General features: G+C 41.1%; 1 protein-coding gene across 1 annotated transcript in view; it reads right to left on the bottom strand.

Moving 5' to 3' along the window:
* Positions 1-20,132, bottom strand: part of LOC122804407 (melanoma inhibitory activity protein 2-like) — a 1,673,436-nt gene that overhangs the window by 1,465,695 nt on the left and 187,609 nt on the right. The window contains exons 5-6 of the mRNA XM_044074238.1: positions 15,174-15,245; positions 2,620-2,724 (exon numbers count right to left, since the gene is read on the bottom strand). Coding sequence (XP_043930173.1) covers positions 2,620-2,724; positions 15,174-15,245 — 177 coding nt within the window. The remainder of the gene's footprint in view (positions 1-2,619; positions 2,725-15,173; positions 15,246-20,132) is intronic.

The raw sequence follows: 20,132 nt of genomic DNA, 5'->3' as shown, positions 1-20,132 counted from the left end.
AAATCCCCAAGAGCCACATGCTCTAGGGATCTATACCTTGACGAGTGGATGGAAAACAGAAAATTTACCACGGGGATCACTGCAGTGGCTCTGCTGGACAGAGGCACAGGGAACAAATGGCTCTGCTGGACCGAGGCACAGGGAACTAATCTAAGGGGGCGGCGAAAGCCAACACATTATGGCTAGGCTTACAGATGCCCCTGGGCAGATAGCCTAGTACTTACCTATGAACCTATGTCACAAAGTGTGTGTGAGAGTGTGAGAGTGAGTGTGAGTGTGTGAGTGCGAGTGCGAGTGAGATAGAAAATGCTTTGGAAAGCTTGAAAAGAGGAGGGATGAAAAATCTTAGTAATTTCCTGGATCAGCTTTGCCCATTTCATCACACCTTTTGATCACCTCTGAAATGGGGTGGGGGCAAACATTAAATCTCAATTCCAGGGAGAATTCAAAAATCTCATTTTTATCATTTTGGGAAGTTTTAAAAATGCAGCCATGCAAACCTCCTCAAAACAGTACCAGGGGCCATAACCCTGGAAGAAGTATCAACACAGTCGTACACTCACGTCAAACAATGATGAGTGATATGTGCAATATAAGAAACTAAGTTATTTAAAGCAGATTTTTCCTCACAAGAAGAAACTGCAGATAAACAGTCCTCATACTTTCACAATTTGTCACCACAACCTAACATATAAGCCTGACAATTCAAAAAATTCTGAAAATCTAAGCTGCACAACTATACACTTTTTCCCCATACCTATCCATAATTTTCCCATCCTTATCAGAAAGAATAGAATTGGAATTAACTAAGTACTTAGTAGCAGTGGGATCAACTAAAGCTATAGCTGCTGGGTCACGTTTGGGAATAACATATAAAATTTAAAAGACTGAGGAACCTTATACATCCTATCTGCCTTTTGGGGGGCAGTTGGATGACATTCAGGAAGACTGCAGGCAGTAAGACACATTTTCTAACTCAGACAGAACAAGAGGAACATCCGTCTGTAACAACTCATAGCATTTTATGAGGGACTTAGAAACTTTAGTATTCTCCCACTGAAAACACTTACACATTCTAGCAAGAGTCTCAGAGAAAGAGAACCCCCCCACCACCATCACCACACAGGGAGAATTAGAAACTGAGCTGACCTCAGAGTCTGAAACAGAAATTTGAGGAAAAAGTCCTGTATACATCCTTATATCTTCCTGTTCAGATTCGGAATATTAATATTTTCAGAAAAAGATTAATATCTCTTTATTTTACTAAAAACTACTTTACAAGAAGGATCAATTGCTTAAATTAAACCCTGAGCCAGTCCGAGTAAAAATATTCCTATCTAAAGAAAATTGAGGAGTAGATACATGCTTGGTTTTCAAATTTTTTTTGACAGGAAAAATGGGACTAACCCTGTTACTAATGGCAACAGAGGCTTCCCCAGGGATGGGCACAGCATTCAGACACAACAGGGAAATCTTCCTTTTTCCCCTCTCTCAGGGCCAACAAGAACCTCTTTCCTTTGTCCACTGAGAGGAACCCAGAAGCTGCACAGGCCATGCTAACCCCCAGGTCCATAATGGCTGTAGGTGCTACACTAGACGGAACCGGGACTGAAGATGAGATGGCCACAGAAGTGTCACCCACCTGCAACTGAGGCAAACTGCTAGTTGCTGTGGTGGCACACACTGTTTGCTTAATTTTTTGCAGTTGGAAAAAGGACCAACTATGGTATTGGTAGTCCTTTCCATGGTCAAGACGAAAATGGTGCCTCTTTCCCAGGGAAGACAAGCAGCAATTGACAGTAAACACCACCAGTCCACACAAGATACTTTTTTTCATAGAACAAAAAAAGTAAAAAAGCACTTTAAACACTATGCCAGACCCACAAACAAACAAACAAACACAATTTCTCCACAGAAAAAAGTTTTCAATTACTTTACATCACTTTTAAACTGACAGAAAAAAAAAATGAGCACTCCATTTAAAAGCATGTTACAGTCTTGAGACAGTCCATTAAAACACAACACTCCAAGCTTTAAAATAACTTTCCTGTGGATGAAAACAATACAAAAAAAAATCAGAAAAATTAAGAAAATGGAAGTTTTTTTCCCCAAAGGGAACTTGCTCATCAAAGGAAAGCACCAGCAGACCATCACTCCTCAAAAGCTTCAGGGGAGTATACTCTTCAGCAGAAGTAAAGCTCTGAAGGTCTTAGACCCCAAACAGACAGCTCGAGCTGCCTGACAGTTTGGGTGCATAGAGGGTGCCCTGATGCTTTGGAAGCACTGTTATATCCTTGGCAGGATATAACCCATATAGCTAAGGCTACTGCAGCAGTGATCAATATGATGAACATCATCATAGTGTTCTGTACCATAATTAAACATTCCTTGGTAACATATGAAAGATTTCCTTTTCATGTGAAGTTAATAAGACACACTACTACATGACAGTATCATACTTGGCCTGACAAACACTTAACAGTAAGATTTCAATTACATTTTAAACATTCTACAGTAAAGATCTAAATATGCACTTCTTAAGGGACCAAAACCCACCAACTTTCTGGATTTCTTTTGAATTTTAAAAAATCATAGTTGAAAACAGTATTTCTTAAATACCTGTTCATTACTTTCTTGAAGGTGAACAGTTTCTTCGCGTTCAGTTTGCAGAGATATCAGTAGTCTTTCTTGGTTTATCTCAAAAACTTTTACTGTAGTTTTTGACTAAAACACACAAAAATTAAATTTTCAGTTACTCAGTCCTATCATACATAGGTAGCAAATGAAATAAAACACTGAGGACAGACAAGCCAGCTTATCAAACAACCAATATGCACCCTATTCAGCATCACAAACATCTTTCCAGAACTGTCAGCAACATTCAAAGGTAAAATGAATACAGGAGCATAATCATAGATTCATAGATTCATAGATTCATACTAGGCTAACTGCCCTTGTGAGCCATTTTAAGCCTAGCCAATTATCCCCTGCTACTGCATCAAAACAGAAAGCACAAGAGCCCCTACTCGTGCAGTACCTCCCAGAATATTAATGCACACTTTACAGGAAATTCTCATTTAACAAAACACAGAAAATAAAAATTATAAAACATCCAGCATTTACTCTGGAAAAGAGAATACTGCCATGTCAGGATGATCAAAAAAAAAACTAAGCTGCTGCTCAAAACAGCCTGCAGCAGCAGCTGCTGAACCAAATACTGCAGTTACAACCCCTATCAGAAGCTGGCAAGCTTACCATCATCTTTGATGGAAACAGCATTTCTGTTCAGTCCAGAAGTACTGACTTTATGATTGATGAAAAATGTAACAATATCAGGTAGTGCAGAAAGATGGAATCTTGACTGCATCGTGGCAACTCTGGGTTTGATTACTGACTTGAAAGCTAAAGATGTCGGCTGAGGAATGATGGAATTAAGCAGGTGATGCCAGCTCATCAGTCTAGGGGGGGGATTGGTGTTGGCCACAGTGTGACTACTTGATTACCTGTTGGAGAAAATGCAGATTAACAGCATGGAAAATGGCAGTAAGTTAAGTGTTCTACCCTGGAGGTTCAGGGTGCATACAGAAGGATAAACACAAGCTTCAGTCCAGAACTGTAAGTCTTGGCTTCTGTACGGTACCCATAGCCAATGAGTTGAAGTGAAATATGGGGGGGGGGTATCTAGCCTGCAAGAATAGTGGTCCTTTTGATAGCCAGCTTTCCCCCACCTACTCAAAAATGAAAGCTCAGACAAAAATTCTGAATGGAAAGAGGGGACCCCACTGGATAATGTGGGTGCTCCATTTGGTGGGATATGGGAAAAAAGGTAAGAGTACACACATGTGGGACAGATGGTTGGCAGTGCTAGGGCAAAAAAGTAAAACAAAGACTAGACGTACTTTTTTAGCTTGCTGCTGTATGGATTTACTAAATTACAACCTTAAAATAAGAAACAAATATGAATACTTCCAATCCTAGACAAAAACATAAAACATATCTTACAAAGCCACAATGTTAACCATTGAATCTACCAGTTTACATGACGTAGCTTGCATGTGCCTCTTTACAAAGTGCTACATACCTTGTGGCTAGATGTACCCAAATTCAGATTAACTATTGTTATGGAAAATGTATTGTCTCATGATTATTCTTCATAAAATGTATATTAACTTCCAGTTTCCTTCACAAATGAGTCAAATAAAATGTTTATAATATGTCTATGTTAAGAATCAAATGCAATGTAGAATCACAGTTCATCTAATTGTAATTTCATATTTCAACTGTTTTACAACTGCATTCTCTTTAATGTCACATTACAGTATACTGAAGGAGTTAATGGATGTTTACTTATGTTTTGAAGAACCTGGTTCAAATGTTAATGAAGGAAGGAAAGAAAAGAAAACATTGTGTCAGGAAATCTTTGTAAGTTCTGGCCTCCACAGGCTAGGGGATGAGTCATTGCAAGGACGCCTTTATAGATAATGTATGCTGGTACTGAATGGTACAAGGTCAGAAGGCAGATTCCAAAACCCATATGGTCTATGTTTTAAAGAGGCCTAATTGGCAAATGTTCACGTGAAGGTCTAAGCGAGAATAATGAGGGCATACAATTCATTGATTTGTTAACCAATGTGTAATGTCAGAATCTTGCACACATACAACTGATAAGAAATGGTATATAAACTATATGGTTCTTCTACTCAGGGAGACTGATCTGAAGATTTGAGTAGGCAGTCTCCCAGCGCTGTTGGTATAGAATAAAAGTGTACTTTGTACATCCTGAAGTGTTATTTTTGACTCAAAACAGAAAATGTAAACTCTTTGTTATTTATTTATTGCACTTTAAACTATCTTTAATCTATCTGTAACCTCTGTCTTGTACACAGTTATTCAAAAATTTTCACTAACACACACTATAAATGGTACTGTTGTATATCTCTGCTTTTTACACATGTAACTTTCTTTGCCTGTATATTGTGATACTAAATCTTTAATAATGTAAATTCTGTACTGAATTGCATATCTCTGGTTTTATACATGTAACTTCATTTATACTTGTGTTAAATTTGTATTTGTTGTAATACTTTGTGGAGCTTTTCACCCTGGGCCTCCACTGAAAATGTGTTTCTGACCCAGTGGACTTTCCCAGTAAACAAATGTCAATAAACAATAAATATAAATAAATAAACTAACACTATGTACACTTCATATAGTACAAATATTTTAAAACTCTGTAATCTCTTAAGGGGAATTTAGAAGCAGAGAAAGTCTAACAATTGTGAGATTTAAAGAATTTTATGCACTAATACAAATTAAAATGATAGCAATCTGAAAATGTATTTAGTAATATGATCACCTAAAGTTTAGTGCAACGTACTAATAAACTAAGAACTGTAAACAAAATAATGCACTTTTTTCAAATTCCAACATAATACATCCCAAAACATATCTAAAGTAAAAAAAAACTCAACAGTAATAAAAGAGAAGTTATGTATTCACCATAACGTTCCATCAGAGTTGTTGCTCTTCATTTGTCTTCAACCTGTTGGACATGGATCTGACTCAGACACATTTTCCAGCATCAGATCAGAGCTCCAAGCTCCTCCCCTACCCATAATGCCCGTCTCCCTCTTCCCCACAGATCGAGTTTGCTGCCAACCATAGCACCCCAACCTGATTCAAGGCCTTACCTCTGTACAACAATTTCAGCAAGTATCATAAAAAGCACAAGTAATGCCAACTTAAAGGCTATGTTTGTTCTGGCCAGTCCACCACACAGCCCAAATTAGGCAGGGGGAAGGAGGGAGGGACAGTTGAAGACAAATAGAGAGCAACAACTCAGTGGAACATTATGGTGAGTACATAACTTCTTTATCTGAAGTTGTTGTCTTCATTTGCTTTTCAACCTATGGGACAGAGTCCCCAGCTACCAAACATCAGGAAGGCCCTCATGGAAGGATATCCCAGAGAATGGCAGAACCAAAAGATGCCATGCTTCTGAACAGAAGATCCTACTTGTAGTGAGAGATGAAAGTATGCGAAAATGCCGAAGTAGCCGCAGAGCAAATGTCATCCAATGAAACTTTGGACCAAAAGGCAGCTGAAGTAGCCATAGATCTAGCAGAATGCACCTCGACATGACCTGGTGGAGATAAACCTTTAGCTGAACACGCCAGAACTATACACCGAGAGATCTAATGAGCAATGGTGACCTTCAATACTGGTTTTCCTAAAAAAGGCTTTGAGTAGGAAACAAAGAGTTGATCAGACTTACAAAAAGATTTTGCTCTATGCAAGTAAAAACATAACTGCCTATGGACGTCTAACAAGAGCAACTTGTACTCTTCCTTATTCTGAAAATTCGGAAAGAAAACAGCGAGATTGATTACTTGATTAATGTTTGATTCCGAAGCTACTTTTGGAAGGAAAAATGGATTAGTGTACAAGGACACCCTGTCTTTATGGAAGACCATATAAGGAGGCTTAAGCGATAAGGCCTGGAGCTCCAACACTCTTTTGGCTGATATAATGGCAATTAAGAAGGCCATCTTACAAGACAAGAACTACAGATCCACCGAAGCTGCAGATTCGAAGGGGGAAGAGACCATACCTCTCAACCTGGAAACATCAGAAATCTGGACAAACGCCCATGAAAAAGAGGTACAAATCTGTACACTGATTAACATAAAATTTGCATACATAATTATGTAACCACACCCATCCAATGGAACTGTGGGATATCAACATACCTCTTTACACTCCAGCCCTACAACTGCCACTGCCTTGGCAGTAATGTTTCTACAACCACACCTGAAAGCATTCTGCTTCAAAGCTGCTATCACAAATCACATAATTCACATTGCATGTTGATGAGCTGTATGTATCACTTAACTATACAGTACAAATGCCCATTTACTCTTCTCTACTCTTTTAACTTTTGCTAATGAAACTGTTTCCCCACCACAGCCCTCGTTACTTCAGCCACTTTAATATTACACCACTGCCATTCTACTTCGCACCACAGTTTGCATACAATTACTGACACTTGCTTCTTCCTTCTGGCAACCTTAACACTGTAATTCAGACCATGTGCTTCTTTCTGCTTGTTATTTTATTTACCTAAGGAAGTCAGTTGGAAGAAGAAGAAACAAAACAAAACTTCCCACTTTATCTTTACAGCAGTACTTGTGGGTGAGGAATCAAGCAATGCAGTGAGTGTTTCTAGCTTTGCCTGTAACTCATACTAGATCATTTCCTATAAACATAAGGAGCACATTTATTTTGGAAACGCTGCTAGCCTCCTTTAGTTGGTTTGTATAAACGGAGTTGAATTGTGCAACTTCCAAATGGGAGCAGCTCGTTCTCCTCTCAGCTGAGCTATACCATCATCAAGAATACAGCTATTTGTATTCCCATTCTAAATCCAGAGTGTTTTTCCCTGCATGGTCCCTAATCTCGTTATATTTCAGGTGTGGTATTACTAATTATTAAAATTATTGTCTGACTACATTGATGCTAAAGGGGCAAATGTAATGGCAGCCAAAAAAATGCTGTAATAGAACAATCCTGCCTGTGCAGATTATCGTTGCGAGCTGCCACTAAGCAATGTCATGGCACAATTCCCACATGGAATGGCTTAAAATGCAGACCATTGCATCATGCAGACGTGCAAAATGCAACTTAAATTATTTTTTTATTCTGAGAAGAGCAGCATAGGCACATTACTGTACACTTCAGTGGAAGTTACAGAGTAAGAGGAAAATGGACATGAAAAGACCTGACTTTATTCATGGAAATATCAGTAATTTCCCAAAACAGACATGAATGCACATAATAAGCAGGCAGGATACTCCAACTCTATGAAGCATCCCTTTAAAATGTGTTGGTGAAGCAGTGCAGACACCTTGATCAGGCACCTACCTTAACCTTTTTAGAACAACAGATGTACGTAGTGCGCTCAGAGGTGGGCACTGTGTGCTAAATTAATGCAGAGCACAGCCCACTGTTCCAATGGTCCAGGTAGCAGAAGGCAATGTAGAAATACGTGCAAGCCTGCAGAAACATTTGCGCACACACACACATGGGCCTTGGGCTCTCAAACCCCCAGTTTGTGCAATCTGTAGAATACCCCTTTGTTTTTCATTTCACGATATGGTTTTGCCAGAGCAGTTGCCTGCAAAACACGCTTTGAGTCAAATGACAACACATGAAATGTCTGCTGTAACGGCTGTTTGCACCTAAAGTAAACAAATTCTGCCTATTTAACTAGGAAATTACCAAGTCCTAAGTAAGAGGTTCACTTGTCTCAGTCTAAACTCGAACACAAAACTAATGTTCTCTGCAGACTCCCAAGAATGTAACACAGGACACTGCTTTCCAACCTGCCTATTTTGATGGGATTTCTAATGTCACAATGTTTGAGCTAGTGTTAAAACTAAGTAGGGGTCACCCTTGCTGTGCATGCAGTTTAGCACCAAATCTTAACACTTGGTATTTTATTTAATTTCCGACCATGATGCATGAGCTTTTCTACAAGTTACAGATCACGGTATTCAGGCCATAGATCTCATCTTCCCTGTAAATGCACAGTTTTACAGTTCGTACTTAATTTAAGTCAGGATCTTAAGATGTAATATTATGAAGTCTCGTAGGTTCTACATAATTTTCCACAAATGGTACCACCAGTGTTATGGAGCAGAAGTTAACAGTTACAAGTTGAATGCTGACTGCCTCATGTACTCCAGATTTTGCTTCAGAATGGTGCCGTACCGCTTGTGTATTTTTTATTTTTTTTAAAGAAATGCATGCAGTAAAATTGTCAACGAACCTTTATTTTAAGCACACATTGGCTTTGTTTCAAGTGTAGAGGAAAGGAAAGGAAAGAAGTACAGAGAGTGTTAAGACTATTTGCTATGGGGGAAGATAGTACACCATTACTGAACATAAACCATTACCGAATATACCTCTCAACCACTTAGAGCAAAAAAAAAATCTGGAAAAAGCCACAAATAATGGCGGGACAAAGGCCCCGAATAGGGACGACACTTTTTTTAAATATTGCTCTTAAAAAACTTAGAAAGTTGACAGCATAAGTGCTTTTGCATCTTTCAACTCAAATTACAGACAATACAACTTATACAATTGAGCAACCTATCCCAATCAACACAATAAAATGACAAATACAAGCTGAATAAAGAGCAGCCAGAGACCTAAAATTTGTAAACTCGCCTTAAAAGAAACAAAACATACAGAAACAGTTATAGACAATGTGATTAAAAAAGGTGGCGTTACGGCATCTGTTAAACTTACAATAGTAGCAGGTGAAACATAAATCTTACTGGCATCATTTGATTCTCATCATGTTCAATAACATTCAAAACTGCGCTTCATGTACATAACTTGCAGCGATAACAGCACAGCAGAGCAAACCAAACAACAACTTGCAGTAATGATTTATATAATGGACTGCTGCTACAGCCTACAACCACTACCGGTTTGGATCACTTGAGAACAAACGAGAAATGGGTGACAATTAAATATACTGACTGCAAATTCAAACTATAAAAGGATTCGTCATCACTGGTGATTTCCTCTCTGTCTCTCGTTCGTCTAGGCATAATTTCTCCATGTCTTTTAGGTTTCTAAAACCATGAGGGGAAAGAATGAGGCTTGAGGCATAATTGTAATCCTCACTAGGAACACGTTTTCTGCTTTCTCTGATTTGGCATTTGTGCCATCTCCAGCTCAGTGGCAAGCAAGTTACCAAACCTCCACCCATTGATGCAATATCCTCATTGGTTGGTTGCTGCAGCTGTAAACAGCTAAAGATTTTTTTTTTTGTTTTTTTGAAATCTCTCGCTACAAGTCTCAGAGAGTCCTACAATTTTACAATACAGCTGACATCATCATGCACACCCTTGCACACTGGTGAAAATGTGGTGATGTCAGCCGTAACTTTAAGATTATAAATAAAATAAAAAAAATCGGGAATTGAAGGAGCCACTCGGAAATTCATGGCACCCCATTATTTTGCCCTCAAAACCGGTAAATTCCTAAGAATTCGTTGGGGTTGAAAGGCATGGAAGAGACTAAAGCTTGAAGGACCAGTGTAAGATCCCAAGGTGGTGTTGGGTCCTTGATCGGAGGCCTAAGCAGAAAGGTACCTTTCAAAAAGGCTTCACAAAGTTTAGAATAAGCTAGGGAGGCTGAATCATCTCCTACATGGAAGTTAGATATAGCTGCCAGTTGGACCTTAACCATAGAAAAACTGGCACCTTGTTGAAAAATACCTGCCAGAAACTCTAACATAGCTGGAACTGGGGCAGTAAAAGGATCCAAGTCATGCTGAGATGCCCAAATAGAAAAGCGTTCCCACTTACTTTGAGTAAACCTTCCTAGTGGAAGATTTATGAGCTGCAACTAATATCTTCTTAACCGGAGAAGATAACCTGGGAGTCCTAACTATCATGGAAACTGGAGCAACCAAGCGGTAAGCTTCAGATTGGCCATATCTGGGTGTGGAATCCCTAAGGGATGAGAAATCAGATCCTGAGCCAGATACAATATCCAAGGAGGACACACTACATGAGACCACAGAGAAGGGAACCACACATGGTGAGGCCAGAATGGGGCAATGAAGATGACAGAACTCCCCAGCCGTTGAGCTTTCTGAATGAATTTTGTAAACAGATAAGCATACAGAAGATCTGGAGGGCCAAGCATGAAATAGAGAGTCTCTGGTGACTACCTGCGGTGGGGGTTCAAAGCGAAAAACTCGCTGCACTTCACATTGGAAGGAGAGGCAAAGGGATTGCAGCAAGGCTAACCCCACTTTAGAAAGATCTGCTTCACTACTGAAGGATTCAGAGACCACTGATAAGGCATCAGGATAGACCTGCTGAGCCTGTCCGCTAGAATGTTGGACCTACCTGGAATGTGGGTTGCCTCCAGAAAACGACCGGTGGAGATCACTCACTCCCACTTTCACATGGCTTCGCGACACAGGGGATAAGACCTGGTTCCCCCCTGCTTGTTGATGTACCAGACTACAGATATGTTGTCTGTATGGATGGCAATCATCCCTAGAGGAAGATGAGCATGAGGTTCATGCAGTGCCAAGGGGACTGCCCTCATCTCCAGGATGTTGATATGCAACCGGGTCTCCAGAGAAGACCATGTGCCTTAGACTGTCCTTCCCAAGCATTGCTCCCCCACCAGAGTAGGGAGGTGTCTGTGGTCACCATGGTCAGCAGGGCAGGAAGAATAAACAGACAACCCTGATCAAGATCCAGGGATCAAATCCACCAGAGAAGAGAATCCCTGCATGCTCAAGATAAATGAACAGGATGGGACAACAGTAGATCTAGTAATGACCACTGGACCGCAAGAGTCCACTGGAGCACTCTCATGTGCAACCGGGCCATGGGCACGAGGGTGATCGTGGTCACCATGGACGCCAATGTCTGTAAGACAGATTCTGCTGACAGCAACTGAGCTTGAAGGATACAGAAGACATGATGTTTGAGGGATTGAAGTCTGTCTGGAGTTAGGAAAACTTTGGTCTGCATCGTGTCTAACCGAGCTCCAATACAATCCAGAACTTGAACCAGGTTCAGCTGGGACTCGTTGAGATTTTTGGTGATGCCCAACTGGTGGGCAGTATGGAGGAGGAGATCCCTAGCTTGGCAGAGTTGATGCCTGGAGGGAGCGGAAAGGAGCCAATGGTCCAGGTAGGGGAAAACCTGAAGCCCTGCAGCCGCAGGTGAGCTGCTACCACCACCATCACTTTGGTGAACACCCTGGGGGCTGTAGCGAGACCAAAGAGTAGCGCTCTAAAGGGGTAATGATTGGCCCCCCCCACCCAGAAGCGGAGGAACCTCCGAGAGCACCTGTCCATTTTGATGTGATAGTATACGTCCTGGAAGTCCACCGAGCACACCCAGTTGTTCTCCTGCAGGAAAGGCTGGATAGACTGGAAAGTGATCGTCCAGAATTTTGTCTTGGCAACTGACAGGTTTAGGTTTGAAAGATCCAGGATGGGTCTTAAATCCCCTGTCTTCTTTGGCACTAAAAAGAATCTGGAATAGATGCCTAATCCAGACTGGTCTGGGGGATGGGCTGGATGATTCGTTTTTCAAGCAGCTGAGAAATTTCCACTGCTACCTCCTCCCTTTGCTTGGGTGGAACGTCCGGGAGGTGTTTGGGAGGAAGTGGAGTTTGAATGAAGGGAATTGAATATCCGCTGGATATGATTTGCAACATCCAACGATTGTCTGTGATGGACTCCCAAGCTGTTGGGTGTAGCAAAAGGTGTCCCCCGTCTGCCTCCAGAGACAAGCAGCCGGTCAACCCTTCAGGGCTACTGAGCGGATCTGTCTGGGAAGGAATCCCAAGACCCCTGATTCCTTGGACCCCCTCTGCTGTGAGGGCAGTGTCTATCAAATCCCCTTCTGCCTCTGGGTGAAGGCGAGTTCTGAGTGTCCTGAGAGTAACTCAGACTTCCAGAACCACATCTTCTTCACCCCTCGCTGATTCCTGGAAAAGGTTCGTCGAGGGGTTGAGAAGTGTATTCGGACGGCAGGCAGAGTCTTCCCATCCTTCTCGCTCTGGACCAGTGTGTCACATACAGTCTTTACAAAGAGTGTGGAACCATTGTTCAGAGCATTCGCAAAAAATGTCTTAAAGGGTTCTGAAAAGGGAAAAAGTTGGAGCCATGCGTGACGCCTAATGGCAACACCTGCCTCAGCAGCTCTTTTGGTGCCTTCAGTAGTGTGGGATCGTAGCCGCATAGATGTGTTGGAGATGGAGGTAAGGGTGGCCATCTGCGAGGAAAACACCTTCTTCTCCTCCACTGACATGGACCCTGGGGCTGACTCAGCGACCTCTTTGACCAGATCGCATTGCAGCCTGAAAACGTGTGCCATACAGTTCAGTGCATGTACTGAGAATGTAGCTGAAATGTAAACCACTTCCCGAAATAGTCCATGGTCCTAGACTCTCGGTACGGTGGCTGGACCATGGAGCTCTCCTGCATGAGCTCCTTCTTGGCGGCCGCTGCCACCACTACATCGATGGGGGATCCACCTGACCAGTGCGCTTTGCCAGACAGGGCACTGAAGATCTTGTCAGGGTGTTTGGGGATGGGCACCACTGTGTCAGGCTTCTTCCACACCCGAGATGCAATAGGATCCACCAGGGGATTCGCGGGAGGGAACACCAGGATGTAGAGGGTCCTGCTCCAAATGCCTCCAGGAACACAGACTCGTCAGGGTTGGGTTTTTGGGCAGACCACCCCCCACGTTGGTGAAAGATCTCCATGACGTCTCCAAAGGAGACATCATCAGGGGGTGACCGGGGGGACGGACAGACTCTCCCCCTCCTCCAAGTCTGTGTCCTCCGTGACAAACTCTGTTGGGAAGTCTAAGTGCCTCCTTTTGCATGTATGTTTTCGAGGAAACTCCTCGGGGAGGGGGGGTCTCTGGGGAAGACTAGAAAACTTCAGATGCTCACGTGGGGGAGCTTACTGGGTGAAGAGGCAGCAGGCTCTCCCTATGGGGCAGGAATGCGTAATCCAGGCTTCGGAGAGGCTGCAGGTGGATCTGGTGGATAAGGCCACCTACACCGGCCTAGACAGGGGATGAGGTGAAGTTGACAATGGGGAACAGCAGCGAGGCACCCCCGGCTCAAGGGAGAAACAAGGAGAATGGAGCCGGGGGGAACTCGAGCTAGGATCTGGGTGAGATTTTGCCGGTGGCTTGGTCGAGGAAGAGTGGTCGGGGGACCGCTTCCTTGGCCTATTCCGGTGGTTGCACTTGTCTCTGTCCCTGGCCCTCTTGAAGGGAGGTTGTGCCCCAGAGGCCGGGGCGGAGACTATAGTAGAAGCAGCAGAAGAGAAAGCTTGGGCCTCCTTCCTCCACCTACTATGATCAGTTTATTCCTCCTGTCGATCAATGCGTGGGGATTGAATCCTGCACAGATCGAACAGGAGGAATCGAGGTGCAGGACCCCTATGCAAACTAAGCACAGAGTGTGGCCATCCACGGGGGAAAGCTTATGCCCACACTCTGTGCACATCCTGAACCCTGGTTTGGGTGTCTCTGCAATCAGAGCAGACAGAAAACCCACCAGCACTCACACACACATACTCTCTCTCTCTCTAAGAGAAAGATAAAGAGGGAGAAACAGGAATAAGTTTTTTTTTCTTTTTTGTACTATAGACCGATGCCTGAGCATGAGAAGGTAGGGGAGGGCGATAATTAGAAAAGAAGATAGAAGAGGTAAAGGACAGAATTATAAATTCAAATCACTTACCCAAAAAAGCCTGGAGCAGTGGACCACAATGAGCGCGGCAAACAAGATCTGAGACGAAGAGGGAGACAGGGGCATAATGGGTAGGGGAGGAGCTTGGAGCTCAGGTCCAATGCTGGAAAATGCGGCCGAGTTGGCTCAGTCCTGGATCTGTGTCCCACAGGTTGAAGAGCAAATGAAGACAACAACTTCAGATCTACAGTTAATTCAAAAGAAGGTACCATTTATTTGAAACCATACTTTAATTTTCATCACTCCACATTCAGTGACTAATGTTTTGTGTTCTGCATTTATACAGGATTTTTCTTCTGTACATTTTATCTTTGAAGTCTTGCCCACAGCTTTCATTTCTGTTAAGGATTTATTATTTCTGAACACAGTTTTTAAACATTTTCAAAATGCACCAAGAGAAGAAACACCGTATACATTACTGCAGCATCGTGGCCCTTGGTTGGGTTTACTTTTTACAGCAATTACCATATGGCAAGAAACTAGGAAGTTCACACATCTGATACAGTCGCTACATCTGTGTTAATGTACACAGTATTGTAATACACAGAATATATAAGATAACGTGTCCTCAAGCCTGGCAGCTTCCAACAGTAAGTAGTTTCCTGTGACTCAAGAAATAACAATGAAGAGAACATTTACATTACTTGATGTAGGGCAGTAATACTGTTTTGAGGGGGGAAAAAAAAACTTCACTGAATTATGGTGATGTACGTCAATGTATAACAAGGGATCTTTCGCTGTGAAAGCTATACTACACCTTGAAAAAATCACAATAAATGTGATTTGTTTTATAAGAAATGTCTCAGAATACACGTCTCCTACAATTAAGTTACCTTTTTCTGATGTAAACTTACCTCTTCGATTTGGGCTTTAAGGGTTCTTGCTTCATCTTTTAACAGATGAAGACTTTTCTGAAGTTCAGCAAGCTGAAAGACAACAATTACAGAATTTTTTTTTATTTCAAGCTAACCTATCATGTTTACATACTATAATGTTATATATCCAAAGGCAATGGCAAAATACATTCCACAGGACATACACGGTATGATAAAGCTAACTAAAATGTGCAGTACTTCATGTTTAAGACAGTGAGAGCAAATTTAATAAACAGTAAATCAAATAACACAGCTACACCAGACCTCCTTCACAACTGATGATAAAACATACACTTTTAAAATATCAAACTGATAAAACATAACCACATTCAGTTGACACAACTTACTGTATATATTATTTTATTTACATGAAATACAACTGTAAGAATGTATAGTAAGATCAAATACATTAATTACTGAATAAATAATTTGTATTAATAAAAGCACACCTTCAGAGAGAAGCAAACAACTTAAGACATTTTCTATGATGCAACAAAGTCTACATTAAATGCAATGGCAATACTTTTCAAAAATGTTTAATAGCTACATGATAAATGTAGTTTTCACTGGAAATATCAACCTGCAATGGGTTGGCCTTAAATTCAGAATAGTTCCTTTGCCTTGTACCCAATGAATACAAGAGCATGCTCTGGCTCAACGGGGCCCTGAAATTGAAGCAGTAATCCATAGAGTCATTTTGCTGCACTACATGAACAGGAATCATGGGAATATTTAAGACAGCTTAGTCTTGCAATCTTTTCACATTGCCAATTCACAGTCTAGACTGAACCCTCCCTTCTCAAGGAGGGTTAAGCCAGTCAAGCCCAGGGTGACTTTAAGAATAGTCATCCAATCATTCAGTTCATGTTTAAAGGAAGGTACTGTATCTCACTGCTTTACTTGCAAGGGGAGTTTATTCCAGAGGCTGAAGAGGACATGATGACTGATGTACCTGTCTCTGTACCTTGTTTTAATTATCTGCTGATGGTCCCAGGTTCTAGCATTAGTTAAACTTTCATTTATTAAGGTGCAGGAGATCCAGTTACACTTGGTTTTTAATAGTGTTTTTTTTTTATTTTTATGATGTATTCTAATTTACGGTAACTGAAGTTTTTTCCCCCTAATGATATTAAATATTCTTTTCCCCCTTTCTGGTATATACTTGAGTTCTGTATTTTGGGACCTTTCTCTCTATGCCTCCTCTGACAAAGGGTCTTGCACCCAGATGGACCTTCCTGGTAAACAAAAGCAATAAATAAATAAACTAAGTACATAAAAGCTTCAAATGCAAGGCAAAGGTCCCCTCTCAGGAATCTATAAGACACTGGGTAAAGGGGTACTGCTTCAAGACTTCATTGGTGGTTTATGGTTTTTAAGTCCACTATATTTTTAGTTAGGATTCTCAAGTGTCTAGTAAAGCACATCAGAAAAGAGGTGTTAACAGTCTCTGACTGGCCTGATTAGTGCTAAATATAAGGATACTGTGGACTCCTTTGATATGGATGATAGTCTCTTGGCAATAAGTTGTACTGTACAGAAGGATTTCCTGACCACTTCTTGGCAATAAGTTGTATTGTACAGAAGGATTTCCTGACCACTTTTACATGGTGGTTAAAAGAAAGTGAATTATCTACCCAAGTTCTGAGGTCTTTTGTGACACTCTCATTTTAAAGTGAGGAGACTGGATGCTGTACCCTGCGGGAGGAGTTGTCTACCAAATGCAATAATGATTTACCTTGAGCCTATTTTTGGCAGGTGCTTGTTGAAGATCCAGGGCAGAAGGGGACATGACAATGACTTCCCTGCTTACAATGGTCTTCAAATGTGGTTAGCTAGATGTCTTGTGTATTTTTTGGACTGGAAGTCTGAAAAGCAAATACTAAACAAAAGGGTCATATCACTGAGCCTTGTAGGACATCACCTGTTACACCTTACTCTCAGACACTGCATCTGCCAGTCGCACGGTGTGAATTCTGTCTTTTAACCAGTTGGCTAGCCATCTGTATGCAGTTTAACTATGTTGGCATGGGGGATGGGTTCAATATCAAGGTACACTGGGTGAATGGAGTGACCACTGTCCATAGCTTGTGTTACCTATTTTAAGAAGTGAATCAGATTCATAAGATGTCATCAGTCCTTCAAAAAGTCAAACTGCTGTGGGTCTTGCCTAATGAGATTTTTAATGTAGAAATTTATCAGGTTAGTTACAATATTTACCTAGCCTTGCAAATAACACGTCAGGCTTATGGGTCTATAATTCCTGGGATACACGGTGGGACCTCCTTTATGAAGCAGCATCACTACTGCTGTGAGTCGCATCTCAAGAAATGAGCCAGTTGACAGGCTGATGTTAAACAGTTTATGAAGTGGTTCAGTCAGAACACATTTAGTGCTACTTATCAGACAGCCCGGTACCAGGTCCCATGAATGAAGTGCTTTTGTTGCTTGAGAGGGCTTTCAGTAGGTGCTCATTCGTAATGGCGGGGGGATGATCAAAGATTCAGGAATATGAGGCTTTTGGATAGCTGTTACACACGTAATATTTGCAACTCAAATTATCTGCCAGAATATTGGGAATGCCCACCAGGTCAGAGTAGATGTAGCCATTTTATATGAGTTCAGTGAAGTAGTGGATACCAGTTTCTTAATTTTTCTAACACAGCTAAAAAAATTTGTAGGTTTCCTTGGCTTCATAAGCCAGCCTTAGTTCATGGACTGCTTTCATAGACTTGACATTTTTTTTTTTTTTAGTTTTCTACTCAGATTTCTGATATTCTTGACATGAGGATTTTTGAATCTATTGTAAACTTTAATGATTTTTTTCCTTTTATTGTGAATTCTGTTGTGGTGAGTAGACCGTCAGGGGTGGTATGCTCTTGAATTTCCCATTATATTTTCGTCGGCTGGGGATAGTCTGTTCTGAACATTTATCTTTGTGAGCACAAAACTCCCTACAGAATTTATCTGCAGAGGCCACATCTATGGTACTACAAAAATTGAGTATGGAGACTGTTGTAGAATTTGATAAGACCTACATGTGTGAAATTCTTGAATTCAACTGTATTGTTTTGAGAGGGGTTGGGGATTCAAAGACAGAATGTTACTAGCACATGATCTGACTTTACAGATGAGGCAAAGTCATAGGATTTGTACATGAGGATGCTATATTAGTGAGTACCAGATCAAGAATGTTACGTCCACTACAAGAGGCGGCAACAGTCTGATCAACTGGATTTTTGATTATTAGATCAAACATTTTTAGTCATATCCCACATCGGCATTAAAAGAATTTCAGTTCACTGAGGGGGAATTTAAAATCCCCCATAATGAAGGGTATCTTTTTTATTGCGAACTCATTCAGCATGAGCTTTATATGGACCTCAGGGGTTGTGTAAGAAGCTATAAACTGACAGCTGATGTTATTAATCGTGATTTGGAATACAATAAATTCCATTTCTGGGTCTTTTGGGATTTGTCTAGAGATAATGTGATCATTAATAAAAATGGGTTATGCCACAACTGCTTTCTGGTCTAAAAGCATGGAAGGCACAAAAAATAGATATAGAGGGAGTGCTTTCAGGTTTCAGTCCGTACACAAACATGGATGCATTCCTCAAGGTCAGGTAATCTATTACTGAAACTTCTGGCAGTGAGCAAGGCCACCTTGATTTGCTCATCATATGGTTTTGATTCTCTAGCTATGCTGGAATGTTCATTAACAATACTGGACGGCTCAGTGGTGCAGCGTTCGCGTTGTCGCCTCACAGCAAGAGATTCTCCGGTTCAATTCTCGGGTGGAGTGCCTTCTGTGTGCAGTCTGCATGTCCTCCCTGCTTTCGTGTGGGTTTTCTCCCACGTTACAAAGACATTCGTCTGGAGCATTCCTCCCTGGGCATCAGCTGAAAATTGGTTTTGATCCAAGTTGGACTTTTCTCGGTAAACAAATGTTAAATAAAAATAAATATTCTGCCAAAAAGGCACCATGGGGGCAGCAGGACATCTTCTGCAAAGCAAGAAGGGTTGTCTAGCTTCTTGTTCCATACTGACACATACTGGACCATCTAGCATGACAGCAAGTGCTCAACCAAATGTTCAAGCCAGTTATTTTTATCATTGTTCCCAGGCATCATTCATGGAGCAGGAGAGATTCCGTTCAGTACCACAGTTTTGCCTCCATGAATGACACACACAGGGGAGCTATTTTTCTACAAATCTCAGCTAAGAAATGCAGCCAATAACACTCACATGACATCACAGCAAACTATTTAAGAAATCCTTCCCCATTACCAGAAGCAAATCATGGAACTTGCATAACAAGGGCCCTAATAGAACCATCTAGTCAAATCAACTTTTATAGAGTCAGGGTAAGACATTTCCCTAAAGAAGCAATCAAAGTTTTCCAGATAGCAATTTAAGAAAATGACAGCCTACCAAACCCTATTACTTCTTAATTTTTTTGTAATTTTTTTTTTTTTGTAACTTAAATGTGCTTTAACAGCTCTAAAAATACTCTGTAGTTTTGTCACTCTTCTTAACAGTATTAAGTCCGTGATTAGAACTCATAAAAGCATGGATCAGAATGGGAAAATACCTCTATACAAACTCCCATCTTCTACTGAACCTCCCTAACACTTTAAAGTACGTCTGTTAACTACTACTGCTTTATTATTACACTGCAAAACTGTCAAAAGAAAAAAGTAGTAAAAGGTGTATGCCTAAGACTAACGATCTCAAACGAAAGACTTAACACTGACATATGTAGTACTACAGTTAAAAGTCCAGTGTAAAACCTTGTTTTAAAGGTCTTCCATTCACAGGAACACACAGCAATTTCTGTATTTACAATAATAATGCTAGAAATTGCAATAATACTGTTGGAGCATTTCATCTGAAACCATTAATTCCTTTGGAAAATGTTAAAGAATCAAGTACAAAACG

This window comes from Protopterus annectens, chromosome 6.part0, assembly GCF_019279795.1.
Source record: "Protopterus annectens isolate FY-2018-M chromosome 6.part0, PAN1.0, whole genome shotgun sequence".
Taxonomy (NCBI): Eukaryota; Metazoa; Chordata; order Ceratodontiformes; family Protopteridae; genus Protopterus; species Protopterus annectens.
Note: the sequence above shows the minus strand (reverse complement) of the source record. Positions and strands in the feature narration are given on the sequence as shown.